General features: G+C 44.4%; 1 protein-coding gene across 3 annotated transcripts in view; it reads right to left on the reverse strand.

Moving 5' to 3' along the window:
• The window catches only part of LOC137426552 (ras-associating and dilute domain-containing protein), a 147,185-nt gene that overhangs the window by 20,839 nt on the left and 110,468 nt on the right, over window positions 1–15,878 (reverse strand). For all 3 annotated transcript variants that reach the window (XM_068115173.2, XM_068115174.2, XM_068115172.2), the window contains one exon: window positions 11,706–11,880. In XM_068115173.2, coding sequence (XP_067971274.2) covers window positions 11,706–11,880 — 175 coding nt within the window. The remainder of the gene's footprint in view (window positions 1–11,705; window positions 11,881–15,878) is intronic.

Here is a 15,878-nt window from a genome sequence, read left to right on the forward strand (position 1 = left end):
GTGGTGAACCGCCATTAAGGTATCCCATCCAGCTATGCTGTACCTTAATGGGAGCGATAAGTACCGTCTGCCACACGGCACATTATCTCTGGTATCCACTCATTATATGGAATCGCCTGGATGCGGCCGGGAGCAACCAATCCAAATATAAGTTCAGTTCTCCAGCTTTCAATGAGCGCACATAATGACGTCACTGCCATGTACATACGCTCTGCCTGTCAAGCTCTCAAGAGAACCCTCCGATAGAGCAGAATTTTGATCTTAGTTGAGATACGGTCATAAGTGTATGTAAAACTCACAGTTACCGACCTGGTTTCACCCTTTTGGGGCTCATCGGGGCAACGCAGTGAGTCCTGCATACACTTATGACTCTGAAAATATTTCGATTATATACCAGTTACTATGCGATTACATACCATCAGTGGTGAACCGCCATTAAGGTATCTGGGTCTTCACATATACCAGTGGGTACCATAAAAGGGTTGCAGGCAGATCTTGTGCGACCTGTAGGAATATTTGGGGAACAGAGCACAGAGAGAGCTGGGGAAGCAAGGCCGGAGAGGAGTCGGTAGAAGACAGAAAGACCACCAACCTGCCTGCAGTGAGTGAGTGGAAGGCCCTCAAAATCAGCTTCATTGCAGGAGATTCCAATGATTCTGAAAGTTTTGGTTTCAACAGCGTGAAGGCGAGCTAGGTGTGATGCAGGAGCACCGGCCCAGAGGGGGAAGCAGTATTCCATTGAGCTGCGGATGAAAGCCTTGTATGTGGTGAGGAACTGAGGTGTGCCAAGGAAGGGCTTCGCACGATGGAGGATGCCCAGTCGGCGACTGGCTTTGGAGGCCAGCTTGGAAATGTGGTTTTACCAGGAAAGATCAAGGCAGATAGTGAGACCCAAAAGCTTGAGTGACAGGACTATTCTTATGTTATATTCTAAAATAAACAGAACTATTCTAAAATGCCAAACAATACAAAATAAGGGGCATTCAAAAAATCTCGTGTGCATGCTGGACTATTCTTATGTTCTGAGGAGGAACCACGTAATGCTCCAGAAAAGTTCATATGAAGGGGCACAAATTTGACACATTTATTTCTCATAATGTCCTCACCATTCGTGCAAAAGTGCATTGATTTCTCATAGTGTTCTCACTATTCATGCAAAAGTGCATTGATTTCTCATAATGTACTCACTATTCATGCAAAAGTGCATTGATTTCTCATAATGTCCTCACTATTCATGCAAAAGTGCATTGATTTCTCATAATGTCCTCACTATTCATGCAAAAGTGCATTGATTTCTCATAATGTCCTCACTATTCGTGCAAAAGTGCATTGATTTCTCATAATGTACTCACTATTCGTTCAAAAGTGCATTGATTTCCAATAATGTCCTCACTATTCGGGAAAAAGTGCATTGATGTCTCAGAATGGCCTCACTATTCGTGCAAAAGTGCATTGATTTCTCATAATGTCTTCACTATTCGTGCAAATGTGCATTGATTTCTCATAATGTCCTCACGATTCGTGCAAAAGTGCATTGATTTCTCATAATGTCCTCACTATTCATGCAAAAGTGCATTGATTTCTCATATTGTCCTCACTAGCCATGCAAAAGTGCATTGATTTCTCATAATGCCCTCACTATTCATGCAAAAGTGCATTGATTTCTCAGAATGTCCTCACTATTCGTGCAAAAGTGCATTGATTTCTCAAATTCTCCTCACTATTCGTGCAAAAGTGCATTGATTTCTCAAATTCTCCTCACTATTCTTGCAAAAGTGCATTGATTTCTCAAATTCTCCTCACTATTCATGCAAAAGTGCACTGATTTCTCAAATTCTCCTCACTATTCATGCAAAAGTGCATTGATTTCTCAAATTCTCTTCACTATTTGTGCAAAAGTGCATTGATTTCTCATAACGTCCTCACTATTCATGCAAAAGTGCATTGATTTCTCAAATTCTCCTCACTATTCATGCAAAAGTGCATTGATTTCTCATAATGTCCTCACTATTCACGCAAAAGTGCATTGAAGTCTCATAATGTCCTCACTATTCATGCAAAAGTGCATTGATTTCTCATAATGCCCTCACTATTCGTGTAAAAGTGCATTGATTTCTCATAATTTGATTGCCGATTGATCTCATAATTTGATTTGATTTGCCGAGGATTTTTAATCACCCGAGTTCATCCCCACCGTACAAAGCAACATCAAGCTCACTCTGTTCAATACCCGGTCCCTCAACAACAAAAGGCACATCCTGAACGACTACATTCTGGACAATAAACTGGACTTTCTCTGTCTCACTGAAACCTGGCAACAACCTCTGGACTACTTCTCACTCAACCTCACTACACCCAATGGATATTCATACATCAATAAACCACGCTCGGAGGGCCGAGGTGGTGGAATTGCCGTAATTCACCGACAGGACATCAAGGCCAGCCTCATCTCCATCTCATCTGCTCCATCATTTGAACACCTGGCTTTTAAACTCTCTGGTCACACACAGTCAGTCATGGCAGTCGTCTACCGCCCTCCCAAACCACACCCATCATTCCTGTCTGACTTCTCCTACTTTCTGACCCAGCTCTGTTCCTTCTCCCCCTCAATCCTCCTCCTCGGTGATTTCAATATCCACATGGACTCCACTGACTCCACAATAACCACTGACTTCACTGATTTACTCACCTGCTTTAACCTCACTCAACATGTCAACTTTCCTACCCATAACCGTGGTCACATTCTGGACCTTGTCTGCTCTCCTGGATTAATTTTGCACCATCTCTCTGGCTCAGACCTCACCCTCTCTGACCACTTAGCCATCACTATGACCATCAACATCCCCACCCCAGCACCAAGGCATTATCGCATTATCAACTTCCGTAAGCTAAACTCTCTTTCACCTACCTCATTCTCATCCACCCTCTCTGAAAAAATGTCCACTTCTCCCTTCGTTGACCTCCACACCCCTTCTGACCTCACTGACTACTACAACCACACTCTCTCCTTCTGCCTCGACCAGCTTGCGCCTATAAAAACTAAAACAGTTTCTTTCACCCATTCTGCTCCCTGATTTACCCCTGAACTCCGCCTGATGAAAACTCGTGCTCGCCAACTTGAAAGACTCCGAAATAAAACAGCTCTCACAATTCACTCCCAAGCCTACAAGGACCACCTGCAGCACTCCAAAGATGCCCTCTCCCGCGCCCGCTCCGCCTACTACTCTCAAATTATCCACTCTGGCTCTGGAAACCCAAAAGCACTCTTCTCTACAATAAACAAACTCCTCAGCCCCCTGGACACCACCACCCAGTCATTCACAGTAGACAACTGCATCTCCTTCCTTTCATTCTTCCAAAGCAAAATTGACAACATCGACAACAGATTATCCACCACCGCACCTGCTCCCCCTCAAACCACCTGCCCCCCCTTATCCTGCCAACCCCTGTCTCAGTTCTCCCCAGTCTCCCCTACTGACCTCTCTGAACTCCTCATAGGAATGAAAACTGCCACCTGCACTCTGGACGCCATCCCCTCCAGCTTTGTCAAGGCCTCCTTTCCTGCTCTCTCTCCACTTATGACTGCAACAATAAACTCCTCCCTGTCTACAGGCATCGTCCCACCATCCCTCAAAATTGCTGCTGTTACCCCCATTCTGAAAAAACCTGGACTCAACCCTGACACCCTAAATAACTTCAGACCCATCTCCAACCTACCCTTTCTGTCAAAAGTTTTGGAACGCGCTGTAGCCACTCAACTCAAACATCACCTCTCTGCCAATAACCTGTATGAAACATTCCAATCCGGATTCCGCTCCAACCACAGTACTGAAACTGCTCTCCTCAAAATCACCAACGACCTTCTCCTCTCCTCTGACGCCGGCAACTTCAACATTCTCATCCTCCTCGACCTCAGCGCCGCCTTTGACACCATCAATCACACCATCCTCCTCACCCGACTTGAAACTACCTTTAACATTACCAGCACTGCCCTCTCTTGGATCAAATCTTACCTCTCTGACAGATGCCAGTTCATCTCCATCAAAAACTGCAAATCCCACACTGCTCCCCTCCCCCAAGGTGTCCCCCAAGGTTCAGTTCTCGGCCCCCTCCTCTTCATCCTGTACCTGTCCCCCCTTGGTCACTTAATCCGCCGTCATGGTCTCCAATTCCACTGCTTTGCCGATGACATCCAGCTTTTCATCTCCACCAAGTCAATCTCCACCGCCACCCACTCTATCCTGACAAACTGCATCACTGAAATAAAATCCTGGCTTCAAATCAACTTCCTCAAACTTAACTATGATAAATCTGAAATAATCATCATTGGCCCAAAAACGCTCACCAAATCCACCCATAACTTCGCCCTCAACATTGACGGTTTCCCAGTATCCGCCTCCCCTCACATCCGGAATCTTGGCATCATCTTTGATCAAACCCTCTCCTTTGACAAATACACCGAACAAATCACAAAGACAGCCTTCTTTCACCTGAAAAACATCGCTGGTCTCCGTCCATCCCTCTCCTCCACGGCTGCAGAAACTCTCATCCATGCCTTCATCACCTCCCGTCTGGACTACTGCAACAGCCTCCTCTATGGTTCACCCTCAGTGATCATCAATAAACTCCAATACATTCAGAACTCCGCTGCCCGTCTACTCACCCATTCCCAGACCCGTGACCACATCACCCCCGTCCTTTATAAGCTTCCCTGGCTCCCCATCCCCCAGAGAATCCAGTACAAAATCCTCCTCTTGACCTACAAAGCCCTCCATAACCTGGCCCCATCCGACCTGACTGACCTCCTCTCCAGACACACTCCCACCGCAACCTCCGCTCTGCTGGCGCCAACCTCCTGACCACCCCCCCCCCCCCATGCGGACCAAATTCAGATCCTGGGGGGACAGGGCCTTCTCCATCGCTGCTCCCACCCTCTGGAACTCACTACCTCACACCATCAGAGACTCCGCCTCACTCACCACATTCAAAACATCACTCAAGACCCACCTGTTCAACACTGCATTTAACATTTAACCCACAGCATTTAACCCCTGACGATCTCTTCTCCTTCCTTTTGCTTTGATTATTTACCTATTTATTTTTGTCTTTTTGTACTCTGTCAAAGCGTCTTTGGGCTTCTTGAAAAGCGCTATATAAAATAAATGTATTATTATTATTATTATTATTATATCCTCACGATTCATGCAAAATTGCATTGATTTCTCATAATGTCCTCACTATTCATGCAAAAGTGCATTGATTTCTCATAATGTCCTCACTATTCATGCAAAAGTGCATTGATTTCTCATAATGTCCTCACTATTCATGCAAAAGTGCATTGATTTCTCATAATGTCCTCACTATTCATGCAAAAGTGCATTGATTTCTCATAATGTCCTCACTATTCATGCAAAAGTGCATTGATTTCTCATAATGTCCTCACTCTTCATGCAAAAGTGCATTGATTTCTCAGAATGTCCTCACTATTCGTGCAAAAGTGCATTGATTTCTCAGAATGTCCTCACTATTCATGCAAAAGTGCATTGATTTCCAATAACCCAGGTGATGGATTTGTCTAACCCTATTCTGATCCTCTCAGAAACAAAAAAGGCAGCAGTTTGTGACAATGACAGGTTACTAACCTTAAGGTTCCCTGTCGATCCAAGTGTTTCCTCAAGATTAGAGCCCCTAGCACAAGGCCTCTTTCATAGCTCAATGTCGTGCTGCTCTCCCCTTTGCCCCTATGAGCTGGTATCCTGGCATCACATCACATTTTTGGAATCTAGAGTGATGAGGGGCAAAGCACAAGGTCTGTAACTCTCACATCGCAAGCAGTTCGGTGGCCTCTCTGTTTTCTACCATTTATCCTCTGATATTGCTGTCTCTGCCCCCAGACCACCACCCCCATCCTTACCCATAATCTTTATTACCCCATTAATCCATCCTGATCCACCCCTCCTACTTACTGGTTTAAATGTACACCCCTTCCTGTCTGTCTTACTTCCTTTCCTGCATGCTGAGCCATTTGTTGCCAAGCAACCCAACTATCAATTCTACATTGCTTTTTCATGAGCGTTGCTCTTGTGGAGGAAGAAAAGGCTCAGCATGCAGCCATTTCATAAATTGAGAGGCCACCTAGTGTCCACGACCTCCACTGTGCTCTACATATCTGAATACATGTTTTGATTGATTGGAGGTGGAATTCTTCCCCCGTCCGTACAAAGTGCATCCAAAAATCCTTTAAGATTTTGGATCATTATTTGCAAGTCCAAAACTGGAGTCCCTTCACAATCTGCAGATCTTGCCAGGTCACCAACACACCAACAAACAGCATAGACAGACAGCAGAGATGAAGGCCAAGATAGAGGGAGACTTGGACAAACAATGGGTGTAGGGAGGAATGGGGGGGGGGGGCAGGAGACGATGCATGGAGTGGACAAGATGAATGCAGAAAGAAACTGTCAGTATGGGAACCTATAAATTTGGAAGGAGATCGGATTGGGGTGGCGTGGGTTAATGAGGGTAGAAAAGATCATGGTTTTGGACTGGGGACAATCGAAGATGGTAAACAGCTGTCTTGAAGACCTTGTGGGAAGAATGACATTGAAGAGGATGTGGAGGTTTGTTCTACAGATGGAAAAAAAAGGAACAAATGAGTGGAGGTGAGGAGTGATCCTGGATTTAGGTAGTTTCAGCAGAAGGGGGTTGCTGGTGGACCGTGTGAGTCCTGCAGAAAGATGGGAGAGAGGTACGGGGAAGGGGAACGGACAGATCACGGAAAGAGCAGGGTGGAAAACCAGAAAAGAAAGGAGGCGGGAGAAGACAGTCAAGAGACCACCAACCTGTCTGCGATGGTGAAGTGATAAGCCCATAGACCCAGCTTCATTGCAGGAGATTCCAATGATCTTGAAGGATTTGGTTTCCAGTAAGAGTTCAGGTGTGCCAAGGAAGGACTTTGTACGATGGAGGATGCCCAGTCGGCGGCTGGCTTTGGAGTCCAACTTTGAAATGTGGTTTGTCCAAGAAAGATCATGGCTGAGAGTGAGACCCAGGAGTTTGAATGACTGAACTTCCTCAAGAGGATTGTTAGGAAAGTAGATATAGGACGGTTTGCCCGATGGTCGTTTCGGAGAGAGATAGTGAGTGTGTGAGACTTATCAGGATTGACAAACCTCACACTCTCACTATGTCTTACACGTTTCAGCAGGACAACATTTCTATTCTTGAGAACACCATGAAAGCGTACGATCAAGATGACGGAGTTGATGAAGTTCGCATCATGAAGCCTGTGCTATCACATCCGCTGCAGGCCTGGCTTCCCATGAAAACTACTGTTCAAAAAAGGAATCCCATCAAGGCCCTGCATGTCGTCAGAGAAAGGGATCATAAAAGGAAAGACGCAAAGTATCAAAAGCTGACCCAAAAATATCACCTGATGAATGAAACACTTACCTGAGTACCTCATGACTTTGCTCACATGATTCGTCTTTGAGTGTATAAACACGGTAAACAAAGCACCAACTCAGTAAGCAAGTGACGAAACGTCACTTGTGACTACCCATCAGTCCATCACCATTGAAAAGCTCTAATCCAACGTCAGCTGAATAAAGAGATGCAAAGATAAAGTATTATCTCCTAAAGACTACCTTCATCTTCAAACAGGTGTAGGGCGAAAGTAAACAGGTACAGAGATGGAAAGGTAGTACAGCATCTTCTTCCACGTCCAATAAGCACACAATGGACTCCTCAACATGTTGCTGAGGCTAAGGAAGGAAAAGGACGGCCTCACAAACAAAGCATTTCCTTTTCTCCCAACGCCTCGTGAGTGCCCCGGGGGTCAGGGTGAGCAATCTGATCTCAAGACGAGAGTGGATGTGGCCCATACAGGCCAGAGGAGTATTATAGGCCGAGCTTATCGAACACCGTGCCGGAAACACCTTTCCCCATGCGCTTCCTCGCATTGTCCAAGCGGGAAACGGATCGAAGTGCCTCCTGCGCACAGAGAGAAAAATACATCACTCAATCTGGAACACAAGCTTGTTTACCCTTCGTGTGTACCTTAACACTTTAAAGGTTGAAATTTACCATCAACCGATGCTGGCAGAAGGGTCTCCAGCTAAATGTCCCCATCTCATGGACGGCATGTACTCATCGATGGGACTCCCTGCCCGTGAAACATCAGGGTGACCATCCACTGTCGGATCGGGAATCCAACCGAGACTGGTCAACAAAAAGTGCAGCTGTGCTACCTCTGTGCCATCCTGTTGGACATCCTAAAGGTATCAAGTCACAGCTTTAAATGGCAAAGTATCCAGAGCCCGCAAAGAAGGAGAAAGAAAGGTCGAGTCGTTTGAGGTTTCACACCACCTCGAGTCAACGTACGAGTCAAGAAAATGAAATTCACATCCATATTGAGTCACACTCGCTGACTCGAGTCCTATAGACTTGCTGGGGCGGGGGGGTCTGAGGGGGCGTCCAAATTCCGAATGACACATTGGACTGAACCCCCAAAGGACCACATCCGTGGCCATGTGAATGCACTTCTCATGGCATTATTTGTTTGCGGCCAATAAAGGCAAGTGGAAAACGCTTTCCCCCTTCAAAAATGCCTCAATTTGTTCCAAGTTGCATTTTTGTGAGGCAAGGTTATAAAATCCTTTCCGCATTGTGAGCCTTTTGTGAGGCTCTTCTGAAATGTGACGTCGCATCTGCGGAGAATGAGATAACATTCCAAAAGCTTTGCTCCAGAACATCACAAGACTACTGTTTGTTTCTACTCCATCGAGGATGCCTTGGTGATCTAGGAAGACCTTAGTCAGCAGCAAGCATGAATATTTTAGATGTCCCCACCTACCCCGCACCCCCAATGTTGACCCGTCATAGTTCCACTCTTTACATCACGGAGTGGCATGGCGCAGGCCGCCCGCCTCCTTTCGGATCCGCAGGGGTGGTAAAAGGGGTAGCGGGGAGGGGGTAGGCTCAGGTCTGTGCCTATCTGATGTGGTTGGCAGAAAAAGAGGAGGCTTATCCATCGGTAAACACATCACCTCACCTCGCGGCCAATTTCACATACCACAGCTACGTCACGTGGCTGACACTCTTGCCGAGCGGCTAAGGCAGTGGAAACAAACGTGGGAACGATGGTGCATCGGGTCGGCGTCTCGCTCTCACCGTGGCGACCGGCACAAGAACAGAAACAATGGCTCCGGAGAGCGAGCAGACCGCTCAACCTTAAATCTCGCTACAAAGCACAGTGCATGCCACTTACACAAAGGCCCCATTCTCCACAATGGCGGCAACACTTGAAGACACCCACAAGAAGTGAAATTAAAAAGGGAACAATGTTTTTAGGTTTTACACACAAAGTATCCATTATGCACCAGCATCCATGCTCCAATAATTGTCATCGTCTCTGCGGCCTGAAAACCGGTAACCTGCAAGGGTTTAAAGCCATCTTTATTGGTCTAGGCCCACACTGTTAACCTTCTGGCTGTTTGTCGTCCAATAATGCCCTGGGTCACACAACCCACCATTACAGCCTCTTCCTCCCCCATGGTCTCGAGTTCACAAGAAGCTGCTTTAATAACCGAATAAAACACAACACTAGTGGCGCTAGTGGATGGATACAGGAAATTCCAAGGCACTTCGTAAAGACCTGTGCCTTTACGAGAACAATGTGTTTGAGTAAACTACGGTATTCATGACGTTAACAACAACAACAGACTGAGGACATAACGCTGGCCTTGTCCTGAAGGTGCCGCTAGTATAACATGGACATACAAAAAATTTACTAGTGTGGAATGAATCATGGTGCAGGAACAGTCTTTAAAATCCTCAATTTATGCAAATTAATTGATCACAACAGGAGAGGAGGTTAAAGACAGAAGAAAAATGGGAGCACATTCCGAGTTGGAACAGAAGTGGATGGAGGAGGCAAAATAACAAAAAAGTTAAGGAGTTTGAGGGGCAAATATCAGTAAGAGGAATGGAGGTTCAACGTTTTTGTGAATTTGCATACGTAATATGTAAATTGCAGTACATTATACGGGTTTTAAAAAAGAACAAATGCTTTTTCACTCACCTTGCGTAATAAAACGATTCATTAGGCCTAACAGTAGTTTAAAAGCAGAATTTTTCAATAAACCAGATTGGTGTAATGGCCTTCTTGTGGCATTTGATAAATACGAGTTAAGAGACTAAATAAAGTGCTCATGTACGTTCCTAATAATGGCTGGCAGGATAGCCTAGGCCCTAGGCCTAGAGGGATGCGCACACCTCTCTGAGCTGTCCAGCCTGAGTTTGAAATCTCAAAGAGCTATAAACCCCCATCCTGGTGTTACCAAGGCAAGGGAAGGCACATCAATGTGTGTGCCGTCCATCCGAAGGTCATTTAACTGGATGTCCAGTGTGTCAGCATTAGTAGGTGGACCTTAAAGATCCTACAGTGTCCTTCGTGAAGAATAGATAAGTTATCGCCGGCACTCTGAACAAATTACAAATTCTTGCCTACAACTGCGGGTAGAAAGTCGTCTGGTCCTCTTGGATAACCGTTTGATGGTTCTTGGATATCCCACGATACCACGTTCCCAAAGTCGCCGAGTATATATATACCTTGGTTCTACTACGAGGACTCGTACGATAAATAAAAATGTGCCTAATCTTCTACTATATAAGAGAGATGTCTGTCTGTGTGTCTGTCTGTGTGTGTGTCGCCACTTTTCTCAGAGATGGCTGAATGGATCTTTGTCAAACTTTCAGAGGTTCATCAGTGATTGCCTGGGAGTGTTTAAAGCAAAAAAAAAAAATTTTGAAAACAAAAAGTTCGTTTTTTTGGGAATAAAATTAAAAAATTTAAAAATCGCTCGATAGTGCCGTAGCCTTTTTTAATTAATGACAGTTATATACAAGTACACATTCGCATAAATAAATACAAAACAATTATCAGACATTTGAATACAAATAAATCAAACAATTCGGGAATTGTACGAAGTTGGTAGTACAGCTTCTTCTTCTTCCTTATCGGCATCAGACAACTCAGAAACGTGATGAACGCCACATTCACCCACCAGCATCTATATAATAATAGCGTAAGGACTCGACTTTGTTATCCCTTTTACGCCGCACCCAGTGACCCCATGCCCACGTAATGGATTTACGATCTACGAACCGCGCTCTTTGTTTATCACGTACAGCCATACTCGAAAAATCTGAATTGGCCGACGTTGGGGCCCAAAAGCATCCGATTAACTGCCGATACGACGCCATCTTACGACGCCATCGTATTGGCGTCTGCTGGGCGAAGGCGAAGCAAGCCGTCCGCTGATTGGACAGGCGAAGGCGAAAGCAAGCCGTCCACTGAGTGGAGAATCCAGAGCATGCATTTGTGCCGGTGTCGGCGATCGTTGTTCATATATACACTCTTCATTCTCATCTTTCTTCCTAACTCTTACTCGGACAAGCAAATCCCCGATGCCATCCATAATGGTACACTCTATCCATACACCACATCCTCCCTTCCGTGGATGTTCCACGGGTTTCGGCTAGTATATATGAACCCCCTCTCCCCCCCCTCCCCCTTCCCCCCTCTCCCCACTCCTTCCCCCCCTTTCCCTTCCCCCCCTCTCCCCCACCTCCCCCACCGGCAACGCCAGGTACTTCTGCTAGTACTTTGATAAATCGACAAAATATCCATCTAAAAAATATACCTGAACTTTTGTCTTCCTCTATTGTGTCGTTCTGGGATGCATCGGCCATCTTGGGATTGTCTTTCGCAACCGACTCCTTATCCAAGGACTCCTTGGCCATAGGAGAATTTGGAGGCGTCAATAAGCACGAAGGATCCAAATCAAAAGTGGTCGTGTCCACTTTTTGATCTTGCCTCTGCAAACACACAGCAGGATGATAGTTAGGCCTCGACACCATCCAATGAGGTTGAAACTTTGAGTGGTTGCTGATTATTAAACAGTATAAAGACCACAAAACTGTAAGGTACCGTTCATTTTGTGCCCTACATATGTTATGTTAACCTTATCTTCATCGCAGTAATGAGCCACCCCAACTCCTTCCCTGCATATTCCTGGCATACCCTTCCCTTCCCTATTTGCTTCCATCTCTTCCAAACCTTATTTCCCCTTTGTACCAACTCCAGTACCAAGTTTCTCTGCTTGCTTCCCCTTCCATTCCTAATAAATTGTCTAGATGTACATACCATTCCCCCTTATGTATGAGTGGCTCGGTGGTGGATGGGTAAAGCCTCATCGCATTGCCCTCATTGGTGGAGGTTCGATTCCCACAGGTGCTCAGAGGAAATTTCCACACCCTGTGATGGAATGACGATCCATCCCGGATATTTCTTACTGAGGTGTTTATGACTTGTCGTGAGATCCCTGATGTTTTTTCAACAAGAGTGTGGGCTCAAACTCTACCACCATCTATTATTGTGTACTCAGTTTGTAGATGCTGTGCCTAACGACTATAAATGGATGATTGTGTGTGTGTCGTTGGTTGCTATCTCCATTTGCGGGTTTCAGGAGGTGGAACGGAGTCCTCCCAGGACCCAAAGTATCCTCCTCCTCTTCGGTAATGGATCAAGGTTCATGGACCAAACTGTAAAACTTTTTCAGAGTTTTGCTCCAAGTTCTCTTTTCAGGATCGTCACCGAACCCCGGATTGCCTCCAGTTGTAGTTCATTTGTGGTAATATTCCCAGGGATGGTTTTTTAAATCTCAGTGAGATTCTTCTTCATCATTCCTGTTGCTTCAATTATCACTGGTACAATTTCGATGTTCTTGAGCTTCCAAGATCTCTTGACCTCATTTTTGAGGTCCTGGCATTTGGTCATTTTCTTGATTTCTCCGTTGTTTCGGCCAAAATCGCTGGGTACTAATATCTCAATCAGCAATGCTGTCTTTTCCTTTTTGTTCTTCAGAATAATATCTGGACGCAATGCTTTGTTTTCCATGTTCACGCTCGATGGAATCATCAGGTCGTATGTGAGCATGACATCCTCATTTTCAGTGATTGCCCTTTGTTCATGTTTCCATGAGTTTTCTGGTTCTGGGATGTTTACATTTTTGCAGACATGCCAATGAAACACTTTGCATACTTTGTTGTGCCATCGTGTGTAAAGTTGTTCTGATAGTTTTTTGCATCTCTAGAGCAGGTGACTAGTACTTTCTGTTTCTGTCTTGCAGAATCTACACTTGTTTGTCTGGTGCAGTCCCGCTTTTTTTTATCCATTGCTGTAGTGTCCTTGATCTTGGGTATTTATTATGATTTGTTCGCCGTCCCAGTTGAGCTGATCTCTTCTTCACCATTCCAATGAGTCTTCTTTGTCTACACCCACTCTGTTCAATTATTTTTGTATTTTCCTAGATATTTTGTCATTCTCTCAGTTGTTGGTGTATATTTCTTGATATATATATATATATTTTCTTTTTCACAATTGTTGAGGCTGTGTTTGTTGCTGTTTCATTTTCCTGTGTGGCATATTCTATTCACACCTGTTTTTGGAAATTATTTTCAAGGTGAGTTAGGGATACTTTTTCAGGTTTGTCATGTTCATGTTTGTTTACAAATTGCATCCGATAGTCTGTTGAGCATTTCACATACTCCTGAGTCCTGGTGGTCCTACACTCCTCGCTCTGTGCACCTGGTTGAATTCCATCAAGCCGCTCCCTCCCTCTCGTCTCGGCAGGTACATTCTCGGGATGCACTGGTTTTTGTAAAACATTTTGTGGATGGTAAGGAGTTTTCTTGTTTTGATGTCTAACTTGTTGATTTCTGATTGGGCCCAGTTTATTATTCCGCAGCTATATTAGAACACTGGTACTGCGAGCTGGTTTATGGCTTTGATTTTGTTTCTTGGGGAGAGGTATGTTTTCAGGATCAGCTTCGTTCTACGTAGGTATTCTTTGGAAATTATTTTGCGCATTTGTTTGTGACATATTTGGTGGCCTCTTCTACTCCGAGGTAATTGTATGATGCTTTGTTTTCTAACTGCTGTATTGTTGTTTCAAGGTCAATTTTTTTTGTTGTCCGTTTTTGTTGGTTTACCTTGTACAAATGTGTGCACTTGACGCACTTGTCTGGTCTAAATTCCATTTGAATGTCCTCGGAAAACCGTTTTACTAGTTTTAGTTGTGCTGTCATATTTTTTGTAATTTGGCGAGAAGAGGTTTAAATTATCCATGTGGATAATTTCTTGTGTCACCTTTCTTGGATGTTATTCTATTGGTTGTTGGGGTATATCCGTGTCCTTGTTCATTGATGAGGTTACTTAGTGGTTCCAGAGCCAGGCAAAACAGAAGGGGGGAAAGACCGTCTCCCTGGAAGATTCAACTCCGTATCTTCACATCTGGTATTTCGATACCCCCTTCTGAGTGCTGTAATATCAATGTGGTATTCAAGAGAACCATGACAATTATTCCAGAGCTCCATTGCTTTCTCAATCAGTTTGATCATTTGGGGATTGATTTTGTATATTTGCATGCATTTTATCATCCATGAATGTGGGACACTGTCTAAAGCTTTCTTATAGTGTATCAAGACAGTGGACAATTTAGTTCTTCGCATTTTTTAATTTTCAAGTATGACCTTGTTCAGTAGTTGGTGGTCAATTGTTCCATAACAACCTCTCTTACATCCCTTTTGTTCTGCCTCTAAACCTCCTTGCTGTGTTAGATGATGGTACATCATTTATGTGATGATTCCTGTCAGCAGGTTGTATGTGGTCGGGAGACATGTTATTGGCCGGTATTTGTGGGGAAGTTGGGTTTCCTCCGATTTTGGGATGAGAAAGATGTTCCCTTCTATGAGCCACTCATCCGCTGCCTTTTCCTCTTGGATCAATTAAATGTGCTGGCGTATTGATTGTGAAGAGCATCAAGTTGTTTTAGCCAGAAATTTGAATTCCATCTGGGCCTGGGCTTTTGAAGTTTGGCATTTTTTGAAGTTGTTTTCTAATTTTCTCTTCATCAATAATATAATCAATGGCAGCATTTCCTCAAGATGTTCCTTCTTCTTTTCCAAGTTTGGGATCCATTCTGCTTACTTGTTATGTTCTTTTTGATCTTCAAAAATTCCTTTCAGGAATGTGTGTGTGTGTGTGTGTGTGTGTGTGTGTGTGTGTGTGTGTGTGTGTGTGTGTGTGTGTGTGTGTGTGTGTGAGGCATGTTTTTGGGGAGTTCTACTGGAGCTTTCTGATGTAGAATGTGATACACCAAAATGATCGTTATGATTTCTTGAGTTGATTTGACAAGTTAACTGCAAAGAATTCCAAAGAATTCCCATGTTTCTAAATGTGCGCCATGTTAAGGTGTACAGAGCAGTTTAATAGGATTTCCCATGGCATGACATTCCAATTACAAAATAAATAACAAAAAGAATAGCATTGCATCAAAGCATATATTAATTAATACTAATAATATTAACAACAACAGTAATAATAGCATCATTTGGCAATAATAATAACGAACGTATAATCCCTCCCACCCACCCCCACCTTGGCCCAGGCACGTCTGTGTTTGGTGAAAGGTAAGCGAATGCTCAAGCAGTACAGCAGGCAGGTATGCGACAAGGCTGTGAAAACCAATTGAAATTTGGCCCAAATGGACCAACGGGCCTACTAGTTAATGGTAAATCGACAGAGTTCATGGAGCATCTTAGCCCATGCAGTCTTGAGAAAAAGGACATGGGAAGAGTCGTTACAAATCTTGCTTTGTATTTTGCACCAAAACAATTAAACAGCGACGCCATATTTGTCTGAATGCTGAATCCAACAGTTACTCTGCCCTCAAGGCATGATACAGCATAAATATTTTGTCCAAGCACTGTGAAACGGAAGGTTTTTGAAAGCGCCAAGAATACGATTTATCTGA

The sequence above is a fragment of the Myxine glutinosa genome, chromosome 5 (genome assembly GCF_964187855.1).
Source record: "Myxine glutinosa chromosome 5, kmMyxGlut1.1, whole genome shotgun sequence".
NCBI lineage: Eukaryota > Metazoa > Chordata > Myxini > Myxiniformes > Myxinidae > Myxine > Myxine glutinosa.